General features: G+C 43.4%; 1 protein-coding gene across 6 annotated transcripts in view; it reads right to left on the reverse strand.

Moving 5' to 3' along the window:
• The window catches only part of LOC106587312 (dpy-19 like C-mannosyltransferase 3), a 41,063-nt gene that overhangs the window by 5,661 nt on the left and 13,057 nt on the right, over window positions 1–22,345 (reverse strand). For 5 of the 6 annotated variants that reach the window (XM_045708229.1, XM_014175576.2, XM_014175577.2 and 2 more), the window contains 13 exons: window positions 16,308–16,398; window positions 14,412–14,533; window positions 14,087–14,232; window positions 13,647–13,770; window positions 13,308–13,442; window positions 11,916–12,047; window positions 11,656–11,757; window positions 8,225–8,298; window positions 7,604–7,762; window positions 6,635–6,763; window positions 6,005–6,116; window positions 5,661–5,717; window positions 5,278–5,360 (listed from right to left, as the gene is read on the reverse strand). In XM_045708229.1, the coding sequence (XP_045564185.1) occupies window positions 5,278–5,360; window positions 5,661–5,717; window positions 6,005–6,116; window positions 6,635–6,763; window positions 7,604–7,762; window positions 8,225–8,298; window positions 11,656–11,757; window positions 11,916–12,047; window positions 13,308–13,442; window positions 13,647–13,770; window positions 14,087–14,232; window positions 14,412–14,533; window positions 16,308–16,398 (1,466 nt within the window). Of the gene's footprint in view, window positions 1–2; window positions 3,486–5,277; window positions 5,361–5,660; window positions 5,718–6,004; window positions 6,117–6,634; window positions 6,764–7,603; window positions 7,763–8,224; window positions 8,299–11,655; window positions 11,758–11,915; window positions 12,048–13,307; window positions 13,443–13,646; window positions 13,771–14,086; window positions 14,233–14,411; window positions 14,534–16,307; window positions 16,399–22,345 lie in introns of those variants that run through there. The other variant, XM_014175580.2, reaches the window with a different exon arrangement.

Raw genomic sequence — 22,345 nt, forward strand, 5'->3', positions numbered from 1 at the left:
AAGACAAGGTGGAAGAAGTGTTTCCTGGGAGATCAGCATGTATACTGCTGTATGCTACACGGCGGTGGAAGACGTTAACACGCTGTAGAGCCGGTGTATTTGTGTATTTAACGAGACAGCGTTTCTTTTTGTTGGTTTCCTCACGACTCAGTAGCAGGCTAGCACCACACTGATATCTGTACTTGCACACTGCAGGTATCCTTTACTCAATGCCATCAAGTTCTTTTACGATAACCTTTGAAGACTTTCACTTTTATTTTAAGAACAAATACTGGAACAACTTCAAAGAGATATGGAAAGGCTAGCGGAAAGGGCAGCCTGGTAAGGCTGCTGGGAACATAAAATAGTTATCAGAAAAATAAACCGTGTTTATCTTTCTTTCGCCTAGGAATCTTTCTCAAGGTGTTCTAGAGGAGGTGGTGAGTGAGGACTCACAGGAAGGACAAAGCCCAGTGTGGAATGTGTTATAGGAGTACAGCCTAGAGAGGCTGTACTCTTAACTAGAGCCTTGTTACTGCCACAGCCCAACCTTGGCCTCATAACACTGATCTCTCCGCTCGTCGACACAGTGACTCATCCTACACCGGCACATGCCCGAGACACCCTCTGACCGGTTACACAATTTTGGGGGGGGGCGTTTTTAAAATCACGAGCAACATTTTTTAAATCACGAGCCACAACACAGAGGACAGGACAATCTTTCTGTTTACAGTATGGGCTGTGTACACTCTCCCTCAACCCGGAAAGTCTGATTGCATGGATACACTCGTGTGGGGAGAGAGAGCGCGTTTCTACTCATAGCAACCATTTCCAGTAATAATTATGTTGGTGGTAATTGTTGGTAACAACTGAGGAATCAGGTCATTTCAGGCAGAAACAAGCAGCATAGTTGGTTGACAACCACCTGTCGAGCTGTTGTTCAGGTATTTCACGAATCAATTAGGCAGTCGAGAACAGCAGAAAAGAGCATTAGAAAAAGGTAGTTTGCTCAAACACACACACGTAGAATTAAATTATTTCAGTTTAATTTACTATTCCCTGGTGCAGGAGTTATTGTGTTATCTATATTAGAAAAGGAAATCAAATCGCTCACTAATTCTGTAAGAGATCTTAGCAGAGCCTCTTTCACAGCAGCTATTAGCTCCTCCATTCCTCCCCCAAACCTCATGTTGATTTGCCATTCAAATCCACATTACAGAAAAGAGGGGGATAGGTTGAGACCGCTGGCTCCCTCTGGGCTCTGGGGGGAGAGATCGGACGCCCCCGCTAGGAACATTAGCAGCTTGTGGGGCTAATCGCCAACCACCCTGGGCTGTGTGTGATGGGGTGATAGGGCTGACCTCTGACCTGCTCTTCCGGGTCACTTCCTCCTCTCTGTGGGAGTTTGTGTTTAATTACTGCATATTCAAGTGGGATTCCTCAGACCTCAGCTGATTTCTATTTCATTTCAGATTTATATTCTGCTACCTAAACGCCCGAAGCCCCGCTGACATTATAAAAATATATTAATGCTGTTAATAGCTGGGGAAGGAGGACGCGGATGGTGATTAAGCGTGAAATTGGTATGCATGAATGTGCCTGTGTGTTAGTTATGCTACATGCAGAGGTGGGACTATGTCATGCAGTAAATTAACACCATTGTACACCTGTTGATGCAGACTTTAAAGTGGTAGTGCTGCCGGGCAGAGAGAGCTAGAGAACAGATGGGTGGAAAGTTTCAGTGTCTACCAATCAGAGAGTAAAGGAGGAGGACAGCCTAGTAAAATGTCTACACAGCACGAGTCCAATAGAGGCGGGCACGGGAGGGAGGGCGATGCTAACAGCTCTGAGATGCTAACGGCTGGGATTTGTAGGGAGCTCAGGTACGGCAGAAACGGAGATCGAAACAGAGATGGGCCTGTCACGTCCATCCTAAGATCCTACAGCTCTGCTCATCCTATCTGACTGGCCGATCTGCTCTGCTCCCAGCTAGAAGAGATGGACCGCCGCAGATAAATCGGCCGTTACACCAACCAGCCACTATAATGGCCAATTCAACGGCCACAGAGTCCGGAGACTGAGCGGAGGGTGATGATGATTGATTGACTGACCGGTTGAGAGGGAAGGGTTGGCAAAAATGTTATTATAATGCAATTTCACAGTGAGCGAAGTCACAAGCTTTTCATTGATAATATCCTGAGGGGGGGAATAACTGTGGTTCATACGAGGATAGGCAGAGTTTTACTTACTGCTACTGAGATCCTCTGGAGACTATGTATATATAATAAGGTGAAAACTTCACATTTCGACAAATTATAAGGAAGAGAAAAAAATCAAGCTGACAGAACGACAATTAGCAAGGAGTGAAAGTGGAGGATATGAGCGTATCAAAAACATGAAGAAATCCACAGTTTACAGCACGAAAACGTCCTCATTGTTCCAGTACTGAACAGCCGCTCTTGCAGCGACAGAAGTTTCCCTGGGAAAACAAAAGCTTCATTTGTCTTCATTATTCAAAAACAAGGCAACATTCTGAAATAACTCAGCTTTTCAGAATCAAAGGATGGCGTGACAACATTAACCACCGAACAAAAGAGGGGAAATTAATTGCATAGCAGCCAATGCTTAAATGATGAGGGTGTCTGTGATGATGGTGCCTCACAATGCTGTCAAAGACAGTAATGACAAGACACCAGCACAACTTAAAAGGGCACCATCAAGAGTGGAGCCAGCAAAGTCACGAGAGAAATTATCAAGCATTTTCATACACAATGGCGAGCTACCACTGACTTCTGAATGTGCATTTAGCAGGAGGAAGCTGGAGGGAGACTTACAGACTCTTTAACTGAAAAAGAAACAGTCAGCAAACCAGTCTTCTTCTCTCCTTAACATCTCTGTTGCACTGATTAAATCTCCTGAGTTCTTCAGATTTACTACAATGTAACTATTTAAAAAGTGCCCACGGATAGAAGGTATGTTCGAGTACGTTCCCCGGCAAGATTACCATAACAAATCAATGAGTACTTCATGTAAATACTGTGAATGAGACAGAAATACATGTTCCTATGTTGTTTTTTTTCACATTCGCTCTGAATTTGTGATAATTTACAAACAAGAGCAGCTTTGCTATGCCCGAGTATCATGAAACACGATTCCTGCTTAACTCTTTCATCTTAAATGTAATTAGCGTATGGAAAGAGGCTTAATGCGCCAGCACCAGTGAAGGTAACGCTACACGCTAATCCGCCGAGCAAATTGGATTTCCTCTGGAGGCAGAGAACCTGTGTCATTTCACAGAGTGAGTCTTTTTAAGGTCTGTCCTCCCCAGTCAGTCTCTCTCAGAGCCAAGGAGCCACGCCAAATTCACATCCATCTCCGATCACATCAGGACTGATTGGCTTGATAAAACACTTCCACAGGGGCCTGGGCATCGGGCTGAACCGCCGCCAACAGCTGGGTCCTCTCCAGACCTCCATGTCTTATTCATGCGCCACAGCTCACCAAATCTACATTTCACATAAACACATGCAGTCACAGGCAACGATGGTGGAACTTGATCTGTGGAACAAAGCTAACCCGATTTGCGTTTGTTTGACATCTACGCACGTGTGCATGTACAGTTGAAGTCGGAAGTTTATATACACCTTAGCCAAATACATTTAAACTCAGTTTCACAATTCCTGACATTTAATCCTCGTAAAAATGCCCTGTCTTAGGTCAGTTAGGATCACCACTTTATTTTAAGAATGTGAAATGTCAGAATAATAGTAGAGAGAATGATTTATTTCAGCTTTTATTTCTTTCATCACATTCCCAGTGGGTCAGAAGTTTACATACACTCAATTAGTATTTGGTAGCATTGCCTTTAAATTGTATAACTTCTTTCAAACGTTTCGGGTAGACTTCCGCAAGCTTCCCACAATAAGTTGGGTGAATTTTGGCCCATTCCTCCTGACAGAGCTGGTGTAAGTGAGTCAGGTTTGTAGGCCTTCTTGCTCGCACATGCTTTTTCAGTTCTGCCCACGAATTGTCTATAAGATTGAGGACAGGGCTTTGTGATGGCCACTCCAATACCTTGACTTTGTTGTCCTTAAGCCATTTTGCCACAACTTTGGAAGTATGGTTGGGGTCAACATCCATTTGGAAGACCCATTTGCAACCAAGCTTTAACTTCCTGACTGATGTCTTGAGATGTTGCTTCAATATATCCACAGTTTTCCTCCCTCATGATGCCATCTATTTTGTGAAGTGCACCAGTCCCTCCTGCAGCAAAGCACCCCCACAACATGATGCTGCCACCCCCGTGCTTCACGGTTGGAATGGTGTTCTTTGGCTTGCAACCTTTTCCTCCAAACATAACGATGGTCATTATGGCCAAAAAGTTATATTTTTGTTTAATCAGAACAGAGGACATCTCTCAAAAAAGTACAATCTTTGTCCCCATGTGCAGTTGCAAACCGTAATCTGGCTTTTATTTATGGCGGTTTTGGAGCAGTGGCTTCTTCCTTGCAGAGCGGCCTTTCAGGTTATGACGATATGGGACTCATTTTACTGCGGATATAGATACTTTTGTACCTGTTTCCTCCAGCATCTTCACAAGGTCCTTTGCTGTTGTTCTGGGATTGATTTACACTTTTCGCACCAAAGTACGTTCATCTCTAGGAGAGAGAACGCGTCTCCTTACCGAGCGGTATGACGGACGGCTGCGTGGTCCCATGGTGTTAATACTTGCGTACTATTGTTTGTACAGATGAACGTGGTAGCTTCAGGCATTTGGAAATTGCTCCCAAGGATGAACCAGACTTGTGGAGGTCTACAATTTTTTTCTGAGGTCTTGGCTGATTTATTTTGATTTTCCCATGATGTCAAGCAAAGAGGCACTGAGTTTGAAGGTAGGCCTTGAAATACATCCACAGGTACACCTCCAATTGACTCAAATGATGTCAATTAGCCTATCATCAGAAGCTTCTAAAGCCATAACATAATTTTCTGGAATTTTCCAAGCTGTTTAAAGGCATAGTCAACTTTGTGTATGTAAACTTCTGACCCACTGGAATTGTGATACAGTGAATTATAAGTGAAATAATCTGTCTGGTAACAATTGTTGGAAAAATTACTTGTGTCATGCACAAATAGATGTCCTAACCAACTTGCCAAAACTATAGTGTTAAAAATAAATTTGTGGATTGGTTGAAAAACAAGTTTTAATGACTCCAACCTAAGTGTATGTAAACTTCCGACTTCAAATGTATGTGTGCGTATGTGCTTAGATTAAAGTAGAAATACATCGGATTTTACCTAATCCAGGTCATCAGCTCAACAGTGTCAGGGTCGTAGAATTCTCTCAGTTCTGATACTTCCGTCATCAGTTTGGGCCAGAACTATAGAGAAACAGCATGGAGAAAAACACTTGAAATAACCAAACTCCACAGAAACACATCATCTCACAATAATCACTTTCATATAAATCACACATGCATTCACACATCCCAATGACTGCCAATTCCTCTGTACTGTTGATAGAGGAGAGGAGGAGAGAGCCAAAGTCCTTAACACACTAGCCACCAGCCGGTAGCTGCTTCCATTTTTAACTCCATATCAGTTCACATTTACTGCAATTTCTGTGGGTGAGAAAATATTGTACTGCAAATTGTGATGAAACAGCAAGGCAAATGTCTCACCTTGTAATATAGAAATCCCAGAATGGCAAGTGGAACCGTGTACCTGATCAGCCTCAGCTGCAAAATAAGAGAAAAAAATAACCAGGGTGAACATTACAATCTGTTGTGACATTTAGTTTCTCTCCACAGACATCTTGGTGTAAATTGGTTGTTACCATACTGCCACCTACTGGATACGGTTGTAACTGTTCAGCACAGTACAAGCAAGCTACCATTTCAATGTGTTCCTATTGCCTCAGTGTAGGGCTGGGACCATGTCATGGTGGAATGCAGAAGCTGCTAACAGGTACTGTGCTCATTCTTCTGTTAAAAGAAACCTTAAGGATCTGAGCTGTTGTCTTTACCTTTGTTTTAGTGTTACAGTGGATCATGTTTAGGCAGAGGGACCACAGCTCCTTGCCACACACGCCATAGGCAGCAAAGGCACACATATGGCCAGTCCACAGATATTTCATTCTGGAGAGAGGAGAGGAACAGTGTATTTAAAAGATCGGAACAACCTTATTTCAACTTGTTTTTTTTTCTTTCTTACCTTTGCAAAATGTACTTTGCATTATGAGGATATTATCTGCAGCGTTCTCCTTATATTATGAGGCAGCAAAAATAAACATCACAAATTGGAAATGGAGTGATGATCAAAACGTTTGGCAAGATAAGGAGAGAGCGGTTCGGAGAGAGAGCGAGAGAAACGGAGAAGAAAAAAAAAATCTAATGAAAGGGGGCAGGCCCACTCAGACGGAGGACAGATGGGTAGATTAAACAGAACGAAGGAGAGAGAGAGAGAGAGAGAGAGAGAGAGAGAGAGAGAGAGAGAGAGAGAGAGAGAGAGAGAGAGAGAGAGAGAGAGAAAGAGAGAAAGAGAGAAAGAGAGAAAGAGAGAAAGAGAGAGAGCGAGAGAGAGTAGATGTTGTATATTCAGCAAAATTCCAGACCTGTCGGGAGAGATATCCTCTTGAACAAGCAGCGGAGCTCACCTCATGGTGCTGAGTGCCAGGAGGCCGAAGAAGACGGTGTGTAACAGATTGTAGGCGACATCTGCCCGCATACAAATCGGCCTCTCCTCGAACCGGCCTTTCAGCGGCCGCCCGACCGCTGAAGAATCACTGAGAACAGGAAAAACATTGACGCATAATACATAAAAAAAAAGGCGAGAGGGCTGGAGACATTAGGCAGATTCTTCAGTTTGTCTTTCGCTCTCCTCCAAAAGGTTAACTGGTGTATCTGAAATGAGCCTGTAATGATTAGTTTGTGGGAGGGTTGAGTGCCTGGGGGTCCAGACTGGGTTCTGATAACTGGAATGAGAACAGGACAACAAAAAAAGGATAGTAGCAGGATTCTCTCTCTCTCTCTCTCTCATCAAACAGGGAAGGAACAACACAGTGAGACATGACATGCTCAGATATTTACAGGGCCTTAGGGAGAGGACTCAGAGGATTGTTGTGATGCTGCCTGCCATCCACTACCTCTATGTTGTATTAGGTCTCCACACAGCTAGAGAATAATGAAACTGACAGCAGTGGCATATGAGTGGCTAAATCAAAATGATGTGCAAAGACTCCTACGGTGTCTCCTACAAATACAAAAAGGAGAGCCTCTTTACCAATTATTAAGAAGAATAAATAATTAATTACGAATGAAAAATGATTATTATGTGATAAATGTGTGGGTTACCAACAAGCATCCTCTTGAACTGTACTCTATCTCAGTGTTTTGCCAGATAAGACAGGCCTCAGCATGACAGATGGTGAAGGAATTTAAGGAAACAGAATGAAGAAAATAAATGACAACAACAAAATGTGGATAAGTACTGCAATATCCATATGGGATTAAGGCTGAGAGTGCTTGGAAGCCAGGGACCCGTTATGTCCGGGGCATGGCAACCATGTGTGGGTTGTTCCGAATGTCATTCTCAGTCCACAGCTACAGGAGGAAATCCACCTTACCAGAGGTTGGCCAGTGTTAACAGCGCCAGCATCACCAGGAGCACAATCAGGGTGATGAGGTAAGGGTATGCCAGCAGAGTGCCAGCCAAGCGGTCAAACGTGTCCAAGGGAAGCAGCCCAAAGGCTTCCTCACACAGGTAAAGACTGGCATCGAAATCTCTGAGAGAGAGAGAGAGAGAGAGAGAGAGAGAGAGAGAGAGAGAGAAAGAAAGAAAGACACACACAGAGACAGAAAGAGAGAGAGCGAGAGACACACACAGAGAGAGAGAGAGACAGAGAGAGAGACACACACAGAGAGAGAGAGACAGAGTGACAGAGTGACAGAGTGACAGAGAGCGAGAGAGCGAGAGAGACACAAAGAGAGACACAAAGAGAGACACAGAAAGAGAGATATGTTGGCAAGCTCTTGTTACACTGTGGCTTTGAGAATTGACATATCAGTTGTTTCCCTCAGTTTGCTGGATACTTAATCTGAAATACCACAGCACATTTCCTCTGCGTGTATAAATTCTATTTAATATGCGATCAATGAAAGGGGTTTTATCATCTCAGGATTCTACACTAGGTAAGTGTCAATTAGTGAATAATTTAAACATGATGAAGGAAGTCAGTGTATTCTACCTGGTAGGCCCCAAGCCAAATTTGGACTTTATGAATTTAAAGATGTGTTCATCAGATCGGAGCTGCAACGCTTGCTGTACAAACACGAAGATACACAAGCAAAAGAGATAAGGTCAGGTTATGCATGTCTGAGTCAACATGAAACAGCCAGACCTTTAAAAACAACATTCCTTAGATGCAAGTTAACATAATGTACATGACAGACACATAGTTATTCCCATGTAAGTTTCAGTTACATGCTGTATTCTGAAACAGCTGGAAATACAGTACCAGTCAAAAGTTTGGACACCTTCTCATTCAAGGGTTTTTCTTTGTTTTTACTATTTTCTACATTGTAGAATAACAGTGAAGACATCAAAACTACAACAAAAAAAACACCAGGGATGCACGATATACCAGTGAAGATATCGAAATCGGACGATATTAGCTAAAAATTCCAACATCGGCCCAATGCCTATTTTAACGCCGATGTGCAAAACTGATGTCAAAGCTGACGTGCATACCTATATAATGTCGGTACATGACGTAATGACGCCACGTAAAACTTTGCGCTACACGTTCAACACAGCATTCCTGACCTAGCCCACAATGTCTGCCTTGTGGATCGAGCAGTCAACAAGTCGAGCAGTCATTTGAAAGAGTAAGAACATTTCAGCGAGACAACTCAAAAGGAGAAATCCATTAACGGCAAGATAATGGAATTCATTGCCCTTGACAATCAACCGTTCTCTGTCCTGGGTGATGTTGGCTTTCACACTAATGTTACCAAGTGCGTTATTTTTCAGATGTTGCCCTACCGGAGTTACACAGTAATAGCGTCACTGCTATTAGCTTCACGACTGACATTTGGACCAGCGATATCAGCCCCATGAGCATGCTGAATCTGACAGCACAATGGATTGTCGAGGACTTCGTACTGAGGAAAGTCATATTGCATGCTCATGAATGTGCTAGTTGTCATACAGCTGCTGCCATTTCAATGGCATTTGAGAACATGTTTGAAACTTGGAAACATGAACCCATTAGCTAGCTCCATTCGAACAACTGACTAGAGAAATAAGCTCATCAACTGCGCCTGCAGCAGACGTGATACCCTCTGTCATGGCATTGAAACTCCTGCTCAACAAAACTGTCGACAGGCTGTGAGCAAGCGATTTGGTGGTATTCTTTCTTTACTGGGTCGCCACCATGCTTTATGCTAGGTACAAGGACGGCTACTTCGACGCAGACAAGAAACTGGGTTTATGTGAAATGTTACATACACAACTGGACAAGATGGAAGCGGACACAGTGACAGTGCGCACCGAGGAAGAGAGGCCACCGACAGACAGAGCTGAAACTTCACTGCTTGACATGTATGATGAAATTCTGGTTGAGAATGAAACGACTGTACAAATGAACAACAAAAAAGCACAGCAAGTAAGTGAAAGAAATAGTGAAGGTTTTGATTATGTTTTGCTGGTAATGGGGACATACGTAAATGCCAACAAAATCACTTTTTGGTGTGTGTGTAACCTTTATTTAAATAGGCAAGTCAGTTAAGAACAAATTCTTATTTACAATGGCGGCCTACCCCGGACAAACCCGGGCGACACTGGGCCAATTGTGAACCGCCCTATGGGACTCCCAATCACAGCCGGATGTGATACAGCCTGGATTAGAACCAGGGACTGTAGTGATGCCTCTTGCACTGAGATGCAGTGCCTTAGACCGCTGTGTCCATGTGTGTGAGGTAACTATTTAACTGTACTAGAATGCTTAAAAGGCCGCTAAAATTTTAAATATCGTTTATCGGTATCGTTTTTTGGGGGGGCAAGGAAAATGTCATATCGGTGCATCACTAAATAACACATATGGAATCATGAAGTAACCAAAAAAGTGTTAAAACAAATCAAAATATATTTTATATTTGAGATTCCTCAAAGTAGCCACCCTTCGCACTGATGACAGCTTTGCACACTCTTGATATTCTCTCAACCAGCTTCATGAGATGCATTCCAGATGCACCTGGAATGCATTTAAATTAACAGATGTGCCTTGTTAATTTGGGGAATTTCTTTCCTTCTTAATGCATTTGAGACAATCAGTTGTGTTGTGACAAGGTAGCGGGGTATACAGAAGATAGCCCAATTTAGTAAAAGACCAAGTCCATAATATGGCAAGAACATCGCAAAGACTAAACGACAATCCATCATTACTTGAAGACATGAAAGTCAGTCAATATGGAACATTTCAAGAACTTTGAAAGTTTCTTCAAGTGCAGTCGCAAAAACCATCAAGCAATATGACGGAACTGGCTCTCATGAGGACGGCCACAGGAAAGGAAGACAGAGTTACCTCTGCTGCAGAGGATAAGTTCATTAGAGTTAACAGCCTCAGAAATTGCAGCCCAAATAAATGCTTCACAGAGTTCAAGTAACAGACACATCTCAATATCAACTGTTCAGAGGAGACTGCGTGAATCGGCATTCATGGTCGAATTGCTGCAAAGAAACCACTACTAAAGGACACCAATAAAAAGAAGAGACTTGCTTGGACCAAGAAACACGACCAATGGACATTAGACCGGTGGAAATCTGTCCTTTGGTCTGATGTGTCCAAATGTGAGATTTTTGTTTCCAACCACCGTGTCTTTGTGAGACGCAGAGTAGGTGAATGGATGATCTCCGCATGTGTGGTTCCCACTGTGAAGCATGGAGGAGGAAGTGTGATGGTGTGGGGGTGCTTTGATGGTGACACTGTCAGTGACTTAACCAGTATGGCTACCACAGCATTCTGCAGTGATACGCCATCCCATCTGGTTTGCGCTTAGAGGGACTATAATTTATTTTTAAACAGGACAATGACCCAACACACCTCCAGGCTGTGTAAGGGCCATTTGACCAAGAAGGAGAGTGATGGAGTGCTGCATCAGATGACCTGGCCTCCACAATCCCCCGACCTGAACCCAATTGAGATGGTTTGGGATGAGTTGGACCGCAGTATGAAGGAAAAGCAGCCAACAAGTGCTTAGCATATGTGGGAAGTCCTTCAAGACTGTTGGAAAAGCATTCCAGGTGAAGCTGGTTGACAGAATGTTAAAAGTGTGTATAGCTGTCATCGTTGCAAAGAGTGGCTACTTTGAAGAATCTGAAATATATTTTGATTTGTTAACACTTTTTTTGTTTACTACATGATTCCAAATGTGTTATTTCATAGTTTTGATGTCTTCATTATTATTCTACAACGTAGAAAATAGTAATAAAGAAAAACCCTTGAATGAGAAGGCGTGCCCAAACTTTTGACTGGTACTGTAAATGTTTTCACGATGTTCTCCCGACTCCTGTGTGCCTTTCTCCTGGCTTCTCCACAGCCCATAAAACACATAGATGATTTCTTATTAATTCCTGGTGACAGGAGGAGGAGGATGTAGTACAAGTCTCAAGGCTCACCTTGGCAAAATAATTAATAGTGAATGTTAGTGCAAGGACGAGGACGGTGTGAAGGAGCAGTTTTCCCAGCCGTGCTGCGAGACCTCCTGTCTTCAGCCCTCTCTCCATGGAACACAAGGCAAAAAGACAAAGCGCTTTCAAAAATACAAACAGCATATCAAGACCACAGATGTTGCACTTACTGTATATCAAGACTTTAAAATAAACCAGTCAAATCCCTGGGGTTTTAAGAGGAGCATACAGTATGTGTTTAGTCTCACCTGGAAGTGCTTGACAAAGAGAGCGGCCACAATGAAGCTGAGAGCCAGAGAGCCCAGGATCATGGAGTTACAGAACTGCAGCAGCCACACGGACAGCAGGCTGCTTACCTGGACTAGGTACAGGCAGGTCACCTGGAGAGAGGAATCGGTAATAATATATGCCATTTATCCAAAGCGACTTACAGCCATATGTGCATACATTTTACGTATGGGTGTTCCTGGGAATAGAATCCACTACCCCTGGCGTTACGAGCACCCTGGTCTACCAACTGAGCTACAAAGTCCACATCCTGGCTCAACCCTAACCATAGCCTCAACCCTAACCTTAGCTTCATGTCCACATCCTGGCTCAACTGTAACCCTCAACCCAAACTACAAAAACTAACCTCAACTGTAACCCTAGCCTCAAAGATTTGGCATGGGCCCTCAGATTCTCAAAAAGTTCTATAGCTGCACCAGAAGAGCATCTCGACTGGCTGCATCACCGCCTGGTATGGCAACTGCTTGGCATCCGCGCTACAGAGGGTAGTGTTTAAGGCCCAGTACATCACTAGGGCTGAGCTGTGTGCCATCCAGGACCTCTGTACCAGGCGGTGGAAGGCCCTAAAAATTGTCAAAGACTCCAGCCACCCAAGTCATAGAATGTTTTCTTTGCTACCGCACGGCAAGTGGTACCGGAGCGCCAAGTCTAGGACCAAAAGGCTCCTGAACAGCTTCTACCCACAAGTCATAAAGCTGCTAATCAAATGGCTACTCAGACTATTTGCATTGACACTTTTTTTGGGGGGGGGCACTGAATCGCTTGCACTGTCTCTATGCGCACTCAATGGACTCTACCCACACAGTACACTGACACTCCAACACACACACACACACACACTACATACGCTCACACATATTGACGACACACTCACAGACAGACACTTTCACATACCCTGCTGCTACTATGTTTTTTGATCTATCCTGATATGGGTAAAAGTGACTAGGCTATCTACATGTACATATTACCTCAATTACATCGTACCCCTGCACATTAACTCGGTACCAGACTCCTTGAATATACTATTACTCTGCAGTGTAGGGAAAGGCCTCACAAATAAGCATTTCACAGAAAAGTCTACGCCTGTTGTATTTGGCGCATGTGACAAATAAAATTGTATTTGAACCAAAACCCTGAACCTAGCTTCATGTGCAGATCCCGGCTCAACTCTAACCCTCAATCCCGATTGCTAGAGCTGCCATCCACAGCGAACGTGATCTCTCTAATATCATGCACAGCTCCTTAATCTGTGACGGATTGAATCTCGGCCCAGGAACAAAATAATGCAACATATATTTGGCTGAATGCTGTGATGGTAATGTGCACGATGAGAGAGGAATTATGTCACAGACCTGTTCTGTGGAGATGAGGTCCAGACAGTCCAAGGTGAAGATGATGAGAGCCTGAACCAGCAGGATGAACTGATTAAACTGCCAGGTGAGGCAGAAACACAACGTGGCCAGGAACATCAGCCACAACACCACCTTCTGCTCACAGGAAAGGAGTGGACGGAAGAACACAGATCCCATTAGAAATCAGCCACTTGACCTCAAAACAACTTCTAAGGTAAGATAGTTCATTTGATAGTGATTCATTGTCTATTTCCACAGATGTTCTCTTCATTCTGGCCTAATTGTATGTGTTTAGAGAACAGAGGAGATGATGGTGTCCTCTGCTAGGTGAGTGTCTACCTGCTGGATGGGTTTGAGGTGAGGCCTCAGGTAGCAAGTGATGGCAGCTATCTGGAGAGCGAAGAAGGGCAGGGACCAGTTCTCCCTGAGAGAGATAGTGAACTCCACCCGCGTTGTGTCCACTCTGGAACACAATCACACACATGGAACACAATCACACCACCACCATTTAAATGTCCATTCAGATCTTAGGGTCGAAGGGGGCATTTTAGGATTGGACTTGTGACAGCTTGCAGTAGGTCATCAAGTTTGTCCAGTAGCTATAATTGTATAAACTGTATGCCAGTCTCTGTTTCTGCTCTCTGGCAAAGTCCTTATGGACTTGTGTCATGTTTAGCTTGACAATGAAGTAGGCAAAAGCACCAACAGATCTGGGACCAGGCCAATACGTTTAGCCTTTCAATGAATCATTAGTTGGGTGTGCATAGTGAGATATATACCTGTTGAGGATGTACCAGACTCCAGTGAGAGCCCCTGCTAGCCAGGAACCACTGAGCAGCCAGCTGGTGATGAAGAGGGCTATGACGTACACCGCTTGGAGGGAAAACACTGTGTAGATATAGAAATACACTGGTTCCAGGTAGGCCTGAAACACACACACACACACACACACACACACACACACACACACACACACACACACACACACACACACACACACACACACACACACACACACACACATGAAATAATGACCAATCATCTTATCAATCGTCTCCATTATTATTTGAAATGCCTTGTTAGTAGACGTGGTCTCTGTGTTACCTGTATGGGTAGAATCCTATAGAGAACACCTAGGAACACTTCCTGATAGATGTTCATGCGTCGCAGGAGGTTAATGGTTCTCTTGGATTCAGTGGCATTATCACTGATGAGCTCTGAAAGACCTGATCACATATAGACAGAAATCAGGTTCGTTCTTAAAGTAACTGTCCAACGTTTCCAGTATTCGTTTCAGTCTCTGAATTGTTCAAAACTTTTTTCCTCGTATAACGGCATAAAAACTACAATCTGTGTCCTGAATTAGCCTAGCGCACATGGGTGCCCAGCTTACAGTATATCCTGCCCCAAGCTCGTTTTCCCCGGGTTTTCCTTGGCTAAACTAGCTGAACTACGCTACTAGTTCTCGTCCTCATTGCCAAACTTCATAAATACGGCACCCTCAACTTCAAAACTTCTTTGCTAGTTAGACGTACAATCATGTAAGTAAGAAATTTGCTGGAAAGAAACTTGAATTTGTTTCACTGACTGGTTCGAGCGATCTGTCGTGTTGTAAGACAATGGTGGCGAAGGATATCATTGCTACTTAACACGGATCCAAGTTCAGTTTTGAGATCCACTGGCATCATTGGCATAGGGTTAAGTTGGATGTTTCTGACTGGTCGTGGAACTGTGACAATGGGCAGCCTCTCCCTGCTTTATTAGTATAATGAGTAATCCAGGAATGTAAAAAGTTAATTGACACGAGAAAACTAGAGAAAATTGCAACTACAGAGTGCCAATGGCTACAATGAATGGCTAAATTACTTCCAGACATGAACGGCCAGCGGAGCTCCTCCTCTTCCTCACTACTCTATTGTGTAGGTGTAAACCGGTCATTAAAAATATGAATGCGAATAGACAACTGATTGGCCAGCTCATCCTCCTCAGGAGGATGTCATCATCCTTTATGAGGAAATAGCAAGCATTTTATTTTTTAACGGTCTTTAACTTTTAAAAAGTGAGATTTTCACCGGACACTTACTTTAAACTTTCTGTGACTGGTCCACTTTCAGTATGTAGAGTAATACAGCAACTAATTCAAACTAAACCGTCTAACTTCTCCAGAGTTATAGGGTCTGAGATACTAATTCCACATTTGCGTGACAATTTCAAAAAACGTTGACGCATCACTCCGATCTCATATTAAACTCTGCCGAGTTATGATGCCGGGATAAGATCACGTTAACTTGGGCAGATGGAGTCATGTAAACAAAGTGTGATCATGTTTCCAGTCTGCTGGGCAACAGCGTTATTGAATTACGTTTGGTATGAGCAAACAGTACCTCAAAAATAGCAACAAAGATCTGAGGTTTCGCTCCAGACCTTTGATTAGAGCCAGGCAAAAATGACTGCGCTATATCCATGCATAAATACAACAGCACCCCAACCTGAGAGGTCCTGTTAAAAAGATAAAGTATGACACAGGTCACTTACAATGCCATAGTTTTTTTTTTCCCTCTCTCCATTGTCTCCCTTTTAACTAGCTTTGTTACCAAGGTTACATAACAAGCCATTGGTCAAATACCTCCCTTATTACATAATGATGAAGGGACCCGACCAGACAGACAAGTGGACCGAAGGGGTATGTCAATGCCCTCTGACTCGCTATTTAAGGACCTCTCTTTTGGCAAATGCTGCATAATTAAAATACATTTATTTAATGAGGGCGAAAATATGACTGTCCAGAGTTTACAAGAGAAGGAAATGTTTTAAAAGTGAATGGACTCATTTCCAGGGCATTGAGTTCTGAAAGAGCACTTGTGACCATAAAAGGTTATGATTCTCAGAAGCCTCTGTGCTCTTTCCCCTGAGATGACTAGTAGAATAACCTGAGGGGATTGTGGGAGTAGGGGTGGGGCTAGCCTATATCTACTGTGAGTAACTGTCATTGTACCATACCTTGCTGTATGGAGGGAGCTCTCAACATCTGTTTATAGTACGAGTAGTACAGGCCACATTCTGTCCGAAAGGAGATTTCACGCTCAACTTCCTGAAATATAAGTAGAGATGAAAATACATTTACAAAACATAAAACAATACAAAAAACAAAGATGAGTTCTCCATATGAACAACAGGTACAGTGTATTCATAAAGTACTCAGACCCATTGACTTTTTCCACATTTTGTTACATTACAGCCTTATTTAAAAATTGATTAAATAGTTTTTTTCCCCTCCACAATCTACACACAACACCCCATAATGACAAAGTAAAAACTTTTTTTTTTTTTTTACTGAAATATCACATTTACATAAGTATTCAGACCCTTTACTCAGTACTTTGTTGAAGCACCTTTGGCAGTGATTACAGCCTCGGGTCTTCTTGGGTATGTCACTACAAGCTTGACACAACTGTATTTGGAGAGTTTCTCCCATTCTTCTCTGCAGATCCTCTCAAGCTCTGTCAGGTTGGATGGGGACCGTCGCTGCACAGCTATTTTCAGGTCTCTCCAGAGATGTTAGATCGGGTTCAAGTCCGGGCTCTAGCTGGACCACTCAAGGACATTCAGAGACTTGTCCCGAAGCCACTCCTGTGTTTTCTTGGCTGTGTGCTTATGGTCGTTGTCCTGTTGGAAGGTGAACCTTCGCCCCAGTCTGAGGTCCTGAATGCTCTGGAGCAGGTTTTCATCAAGGAACTCTGTGTACTTGGCTCCGTTCATCTTTTCCTTGATCCTGACTAGTCTCCCAGTTCCTGCCGCTGAAAAACATCCCCCAAAGCCCTTCTCCCCCGATTGCTCAGTTTGGCCAGCTTTAAGAAGAGTCTTGGTGGTTCCAAACTTCTTTCATTTAAGAATGATGGAGGCCACTGTGTTCTTGGGGACCTTCAATGCAGAAGAAATGTTTTGGTACCCTTCCCCAGATCTGTGCCTCGACACAATCATGTCTCGGAGCTCAACAGACAATTCCTTCGACCTCATAGCTTGATTTTTCCTCTGACATGCATTGTCAACTGTGGGACCTTATATAGACAGGTGTGTGCCTTTCCAAATCATGTCCAATCAAACGCCACCACACTGCACACTGCCCTGTCCCATTTGGACAAAAGGCATGTAAGAATATTGTTCATTGTAAGAATGCTGTTCATTGACAATAGCTCAGCATTCAACACCATAGTACCCTCCTAGCTCATCATCAAGCTCGAGGCCCTGGGTCTGAACTAGAGGTTGACCGATTAATCGGAATGGCCGATTAATTAGGGCCGATTTCAAGTTTTCATAACAATCGGTAATCGGTATTTTTGGCCACCGATTTGCCGATTTTAAAATATATATTTTTTGACCTTTTGACCTTTATTCTTATTTTCAATGACGGCCTAGGAACGGTGGGTTAACTGCTTTGTTCAGGGGCAGAACGACAGATTTTTACCTTGTCAGGTTGGGGATGCAACCTTATGGTTAACTAGTCCAACTCTCTAACCACCTGCTTTACGTTGCACTCCACGAGGAGCCTGCCTGTTACGCGAATGCAGTAAGAAGCCAAGGTAAGTTGCTAGCTAGCATTAAACTTATCTTATAAAAAACAATCAATCAATCATAATCACTAGTTAACTACTCATGGTCATCATATTGCTAGTTTATCTAGCCAGTCCTGCATTGCATATAATCGATGTGGTGCGCATTCGCGAAAAAGGACTGTCTTTGCTCCGATGTGTACCTAACCATAAACATCAATGCCTTTCTTAAAATCAATACACAAGTATATATTTTTAAACCTGCATATTTAGTTAATATTGCCTGCTAACATGAATTTCTTTTAACTAGGGAAAATGTGTCACTTCTCTTGCAAACAGAGTCAGGGTATATGCAGCAGTTTGGGCCGCCTGGCTCGTTGCGAACTGTGAAGACTATTTCTTCCTAACAAAGACAGCCGACTTTGCCAAACGGGGGATGATTTAACAAAAGCGCATTTGCGAAAAAAAGCTCAATCATTGCACGACTGTACCTAACCATAAACATCAATGCCTTAAAATCAATACACAGAAGTATATATTTTTAAACCTGCATATTTAGCTAAAAGATATCCAGGTTAGCAGGCAATATTAACCAGGTGAAATTGTGTCAGTTCTCCAGCGTTCCTTGCACGCAGAATCAGGGTATATGCAACAGTTTGGGCCGCCTAGCTCGTTGCGAACTAATTTGCCAGAATTTTACGTAATTATGACATAACATTGGAGGTTGTGCAATGTAACAGGAACATTTAGACTTATGGATGCCACCCGTTAGGTAAAATACGGAACGGTTCCATATTTCACTGAAAGAATAAACGTGATAGTTTCCGGATTCGACCATATTAATGACCAAAGGCTCGTATTTCTGTGTGTTATTGATTTGATAGAGCAGTCTGACTGAGCGATGGTAGGCAGCAGCAGGCTCGTAAGCATTCATTCAAAATAGCACTTTTGTGCGTTTTGCCAGCAGCCCTTCGCAATGCATTGAGCTGTTTATGACTTCAAGCCTATCAACTCCCAAGATTAGGCTGGTGTAACCGATGTGAAATGGCTAGCTAGTTAGCGGGGTGCGCGCTAATAGCGTTTCAAATGTCACGCACTCTGAGACTTTGAGTACTGTAATTTACGGACTATTGAGCGCACCTGAATATAAGCTGCACCCACTGAATTTAAAAAAATATATTATTTTGAACATAAATAAGCCGCACATGTCTATAAGCCGCAGGTGCCTACCGGTACATTGAAACAAATGAATGTTGTGCCCCCAGGAATCACAGCTGGAATTGAGTTTGTCCTCTTGATGACTTCTTTCACCGAATCTGTTATGTGGGCCCTCATGCTGTCCAAAACGAGCAATGCCTTGTTCCTGTGAAAGAATCCTCCCGGTCGCTTGCCGTAACACTCCGTATGCCATTCATGCATTAGGCTTTCCGTCATCCATCCTTTCTTGTTGACTTTCACAACAATTCCTCTCGGAAATGTTTCTTTTCGCATTGTCGTGCGTTTAAAAATCACCATCGGTGGAAGATTTTCTCCCGATGCCGTGCAGCTCAGAACACAGGTGAAGTGCGTTTTTTCATGCCCAGTTTTCAGCGTGACGGATGATTCGCCTTTCCTGTTGACAGTCAGTGAGAGGCAGGTCAAACGTCAGAGGAACCTCATCCATATTTATGATGTCGTGCGGGCCAATGGAATGCTCCGCTATCTTTGCATCAGTGAATTTGCGGAAGTTTGAAACTTTTTCCTCGTAGTCGGGAGGGAGCTGCTGACACAGACTCGTCTGTACCCTGATGGACAGGCCTTTACGTGTCATAAATCTGAGACACCACGATGGTCCACCTCTAAAATCCTCCAACTTCATTGCGGTGGCGATTGTTTTGGCTTTCAGTCGGATCTGCACAGTTGAAACACCTCGGCCGTCTGCTCTCTGTGTGTTGACCCAGTCTTAGAGCTCATTTTATAGTTCGGGCCATTTGCTTTTCTTCTCTTTGAAAGCTTTATTTGTCTTTTTGCACTGAGTCAATTCCTCACGCTGCTGTTTCCAATGTCTTATCATCGACTCATTAAGACCAAGCTCCCGTGCAGCAGCTCTATTTCCTTTTCCAACAGCCAGATCAATCGCCTTCAACTTGAAAGCTGCATCATATGCATTTCTCCGTGTCTTTGCCATGATGAGGGTGACAAAATGACTACCGTAATCAGAATGATAGTAAGTTTGAGAGCGCTCGATTTAATCTAAACAGTAAACAAAAAAGTTGTTTGACCTTAGACCAATGAAATTGCCGAACGGGTTAACGAAAGCTTCATGCCGCCAAAAAACTGAGCACGTCACAGAATGTGTTTTTAAAAAAAAAATGTTTTATTGAAAGCGGGAAAAATCCATATATTAGCTGCGTCATTGTTTAAGCCGCGAGGTTCAAAGTGTGGGAAAAAAGTTGCGGCTTATAGTCCGGAAATTACGGTAGTTGTTCCCCTTGCTCTGCATGGGTAACGCTGCTTCGAGGGTGGCTGTTGTCGATGTGTTCCTGGTTTGAGCCCAGGTAGGAGCGAGGAGAGGGACAGAAGCTATACTGTTACACTGGCAATACTAAAGTGCCTATAAGAACATCCAATAGTCAAAAGGTATATGAAATACAAATCGATTAGAGAGAAATAGTCCTATAATTCCTATAATAACTACAACCTAAAACTTCTTACTTGGGAATATTGAAGACTCATGTTAAAAGGAACCACCAGCTTTCATATGTTCTCATGTTCTGAGCAAGGAACTTACACGTTACCTTTCTTACATGGCACATAATGCACTTTTTCTTCTCCAACACTTTGTTTTTGCATTATTTAAACCAAATTGAACACGTTTCATTATTTATTTGAGGCTAAATTGACTTTATTGATGTATTATATTAAGTTCAAATAAGTGTTCATTCAGTATTGTTGTAATTGTCATTATTACAAACAAACAAATAAATAAATAGGCCGATTAATCGGTATCGGCTTTTTTTGGTCATCCAATAATCGGTATCGGCGGTGAAAAATCACAAATCGGTCGACCTCTAGTCTGAACCCCGCCCTGTGCAACTGGGTCCTGGACTTCCTGACGGGTTGCCCCCAGGTGTTTACGGTAGGAAACAACACCTTCTCTTCACTGATCCTCAACACTCGTGCTCCCTCCTGTACGCCTTGTTCACCCATGACTGTGAGGCCAAGCACGCCTCCAACTGAATCATCATGTTAGCAGATGACACATCAGTAGTAGGCTTAATTACCAACAATGATGAGACAGCCTACAGGGAGGAGGTGAGGGCTCTGGGAGTCTGGTGCCAGGAAAATAACTTCTCACTCAACGTCAACAAAACTAAGGAGATGATCGTGGACTTCAGGAAACAGCAGAGGGAGCACCCCCCTATCCACATCGATGGGACCGCAGTGGAGAAGGTGGAAAGCTTCAAGTTCCTCGGTATACAAAACACTGACAAACTGAAATGGTCCACCCACACAGACAGTGTGGTGAAGAAGGTGCAACAGCGCCTCTTCAACCTCAGGAGGCTAAAGAAATTTGACTTAACACCTACAACCCTCACAAACTTTTACAGATGCACAATTGAGAGCATCCTGTTGGGCTGTATCACCGCCTGGTACGGCAACTGCACCGGCCACAACCGCAAAGCTCTCCAGAGGGTGGTGTGGTCTGCCCAACGCATTACCGGGGGCAAACGTCCCACCCTCCGGAATACCTACAGCACCCGATGCCATAGGAAGGCCAAAAAGATCATCAAGGACAACAACCACCCGAGCCACTGCCTGTTCACCCCGCTATCATCCAGAAGGCGAGGTCAGTACAGGTGCATCAAAGCTGGGACCGAGAGAATAAGAAACAGCTTCTATCTCAAGGCCATCAGACTGCTAAACAGCCATCACTAGCACATCAGAGGCGGCTGCCTATAGACATAGATTAGGAACCACTGGCCACCTTTAGAAATGGATCACTAGCCACTTTGATAATGTTTCCGTATCTAGCAGTATTCATCTCAAATGTATAAACTGCACTCCACACTAGTGATGCACCTATATTTTTGGCCGATACAGAAATCCAATATTTTCCTTGCCAAAAACAAACGATACGATAACCAATATTTTTAATTTTAGCGGCCTTTTAAGCATTCTAGTACAGTTAAATAGTTAACACACACACACACACACACACACACACATGGATACAGCGGTCTAAGGCACTGCATCTCAGCGCAAGAGGCATCTATACAGTCCCTGGTTCGAATCCAGGCTGTATCACATCCGGCCGTGATTGGGAGTCCCATAGGGCGGTGCACAATTGGCCCAGCGTCGTCTGGGTTTGGCCGGGGTAGGCAGTCATTGTAAATAAGAATTTGTTCTTAACTGACTTGCCTAGTTAAATAAATGTTACACACACACCAAAAAGAGATTTTGTTGGCATTTACATGTGTCACCATTACCAGTAAAACATAATCAAAA

Source organism: Salmo salar, chromosome ssa26 (assembly GCF_905237065.1).
Source record: "Salmo salar chromosome ssa26, Ssal_v3.1, whole genome shotgun sequence".
Lineage (NCBI taxonomy): Eukaryota > Metazoa > Chordata > Actinopteri > Salmoniformes > Salmonidae > Salmo > Salmo salar.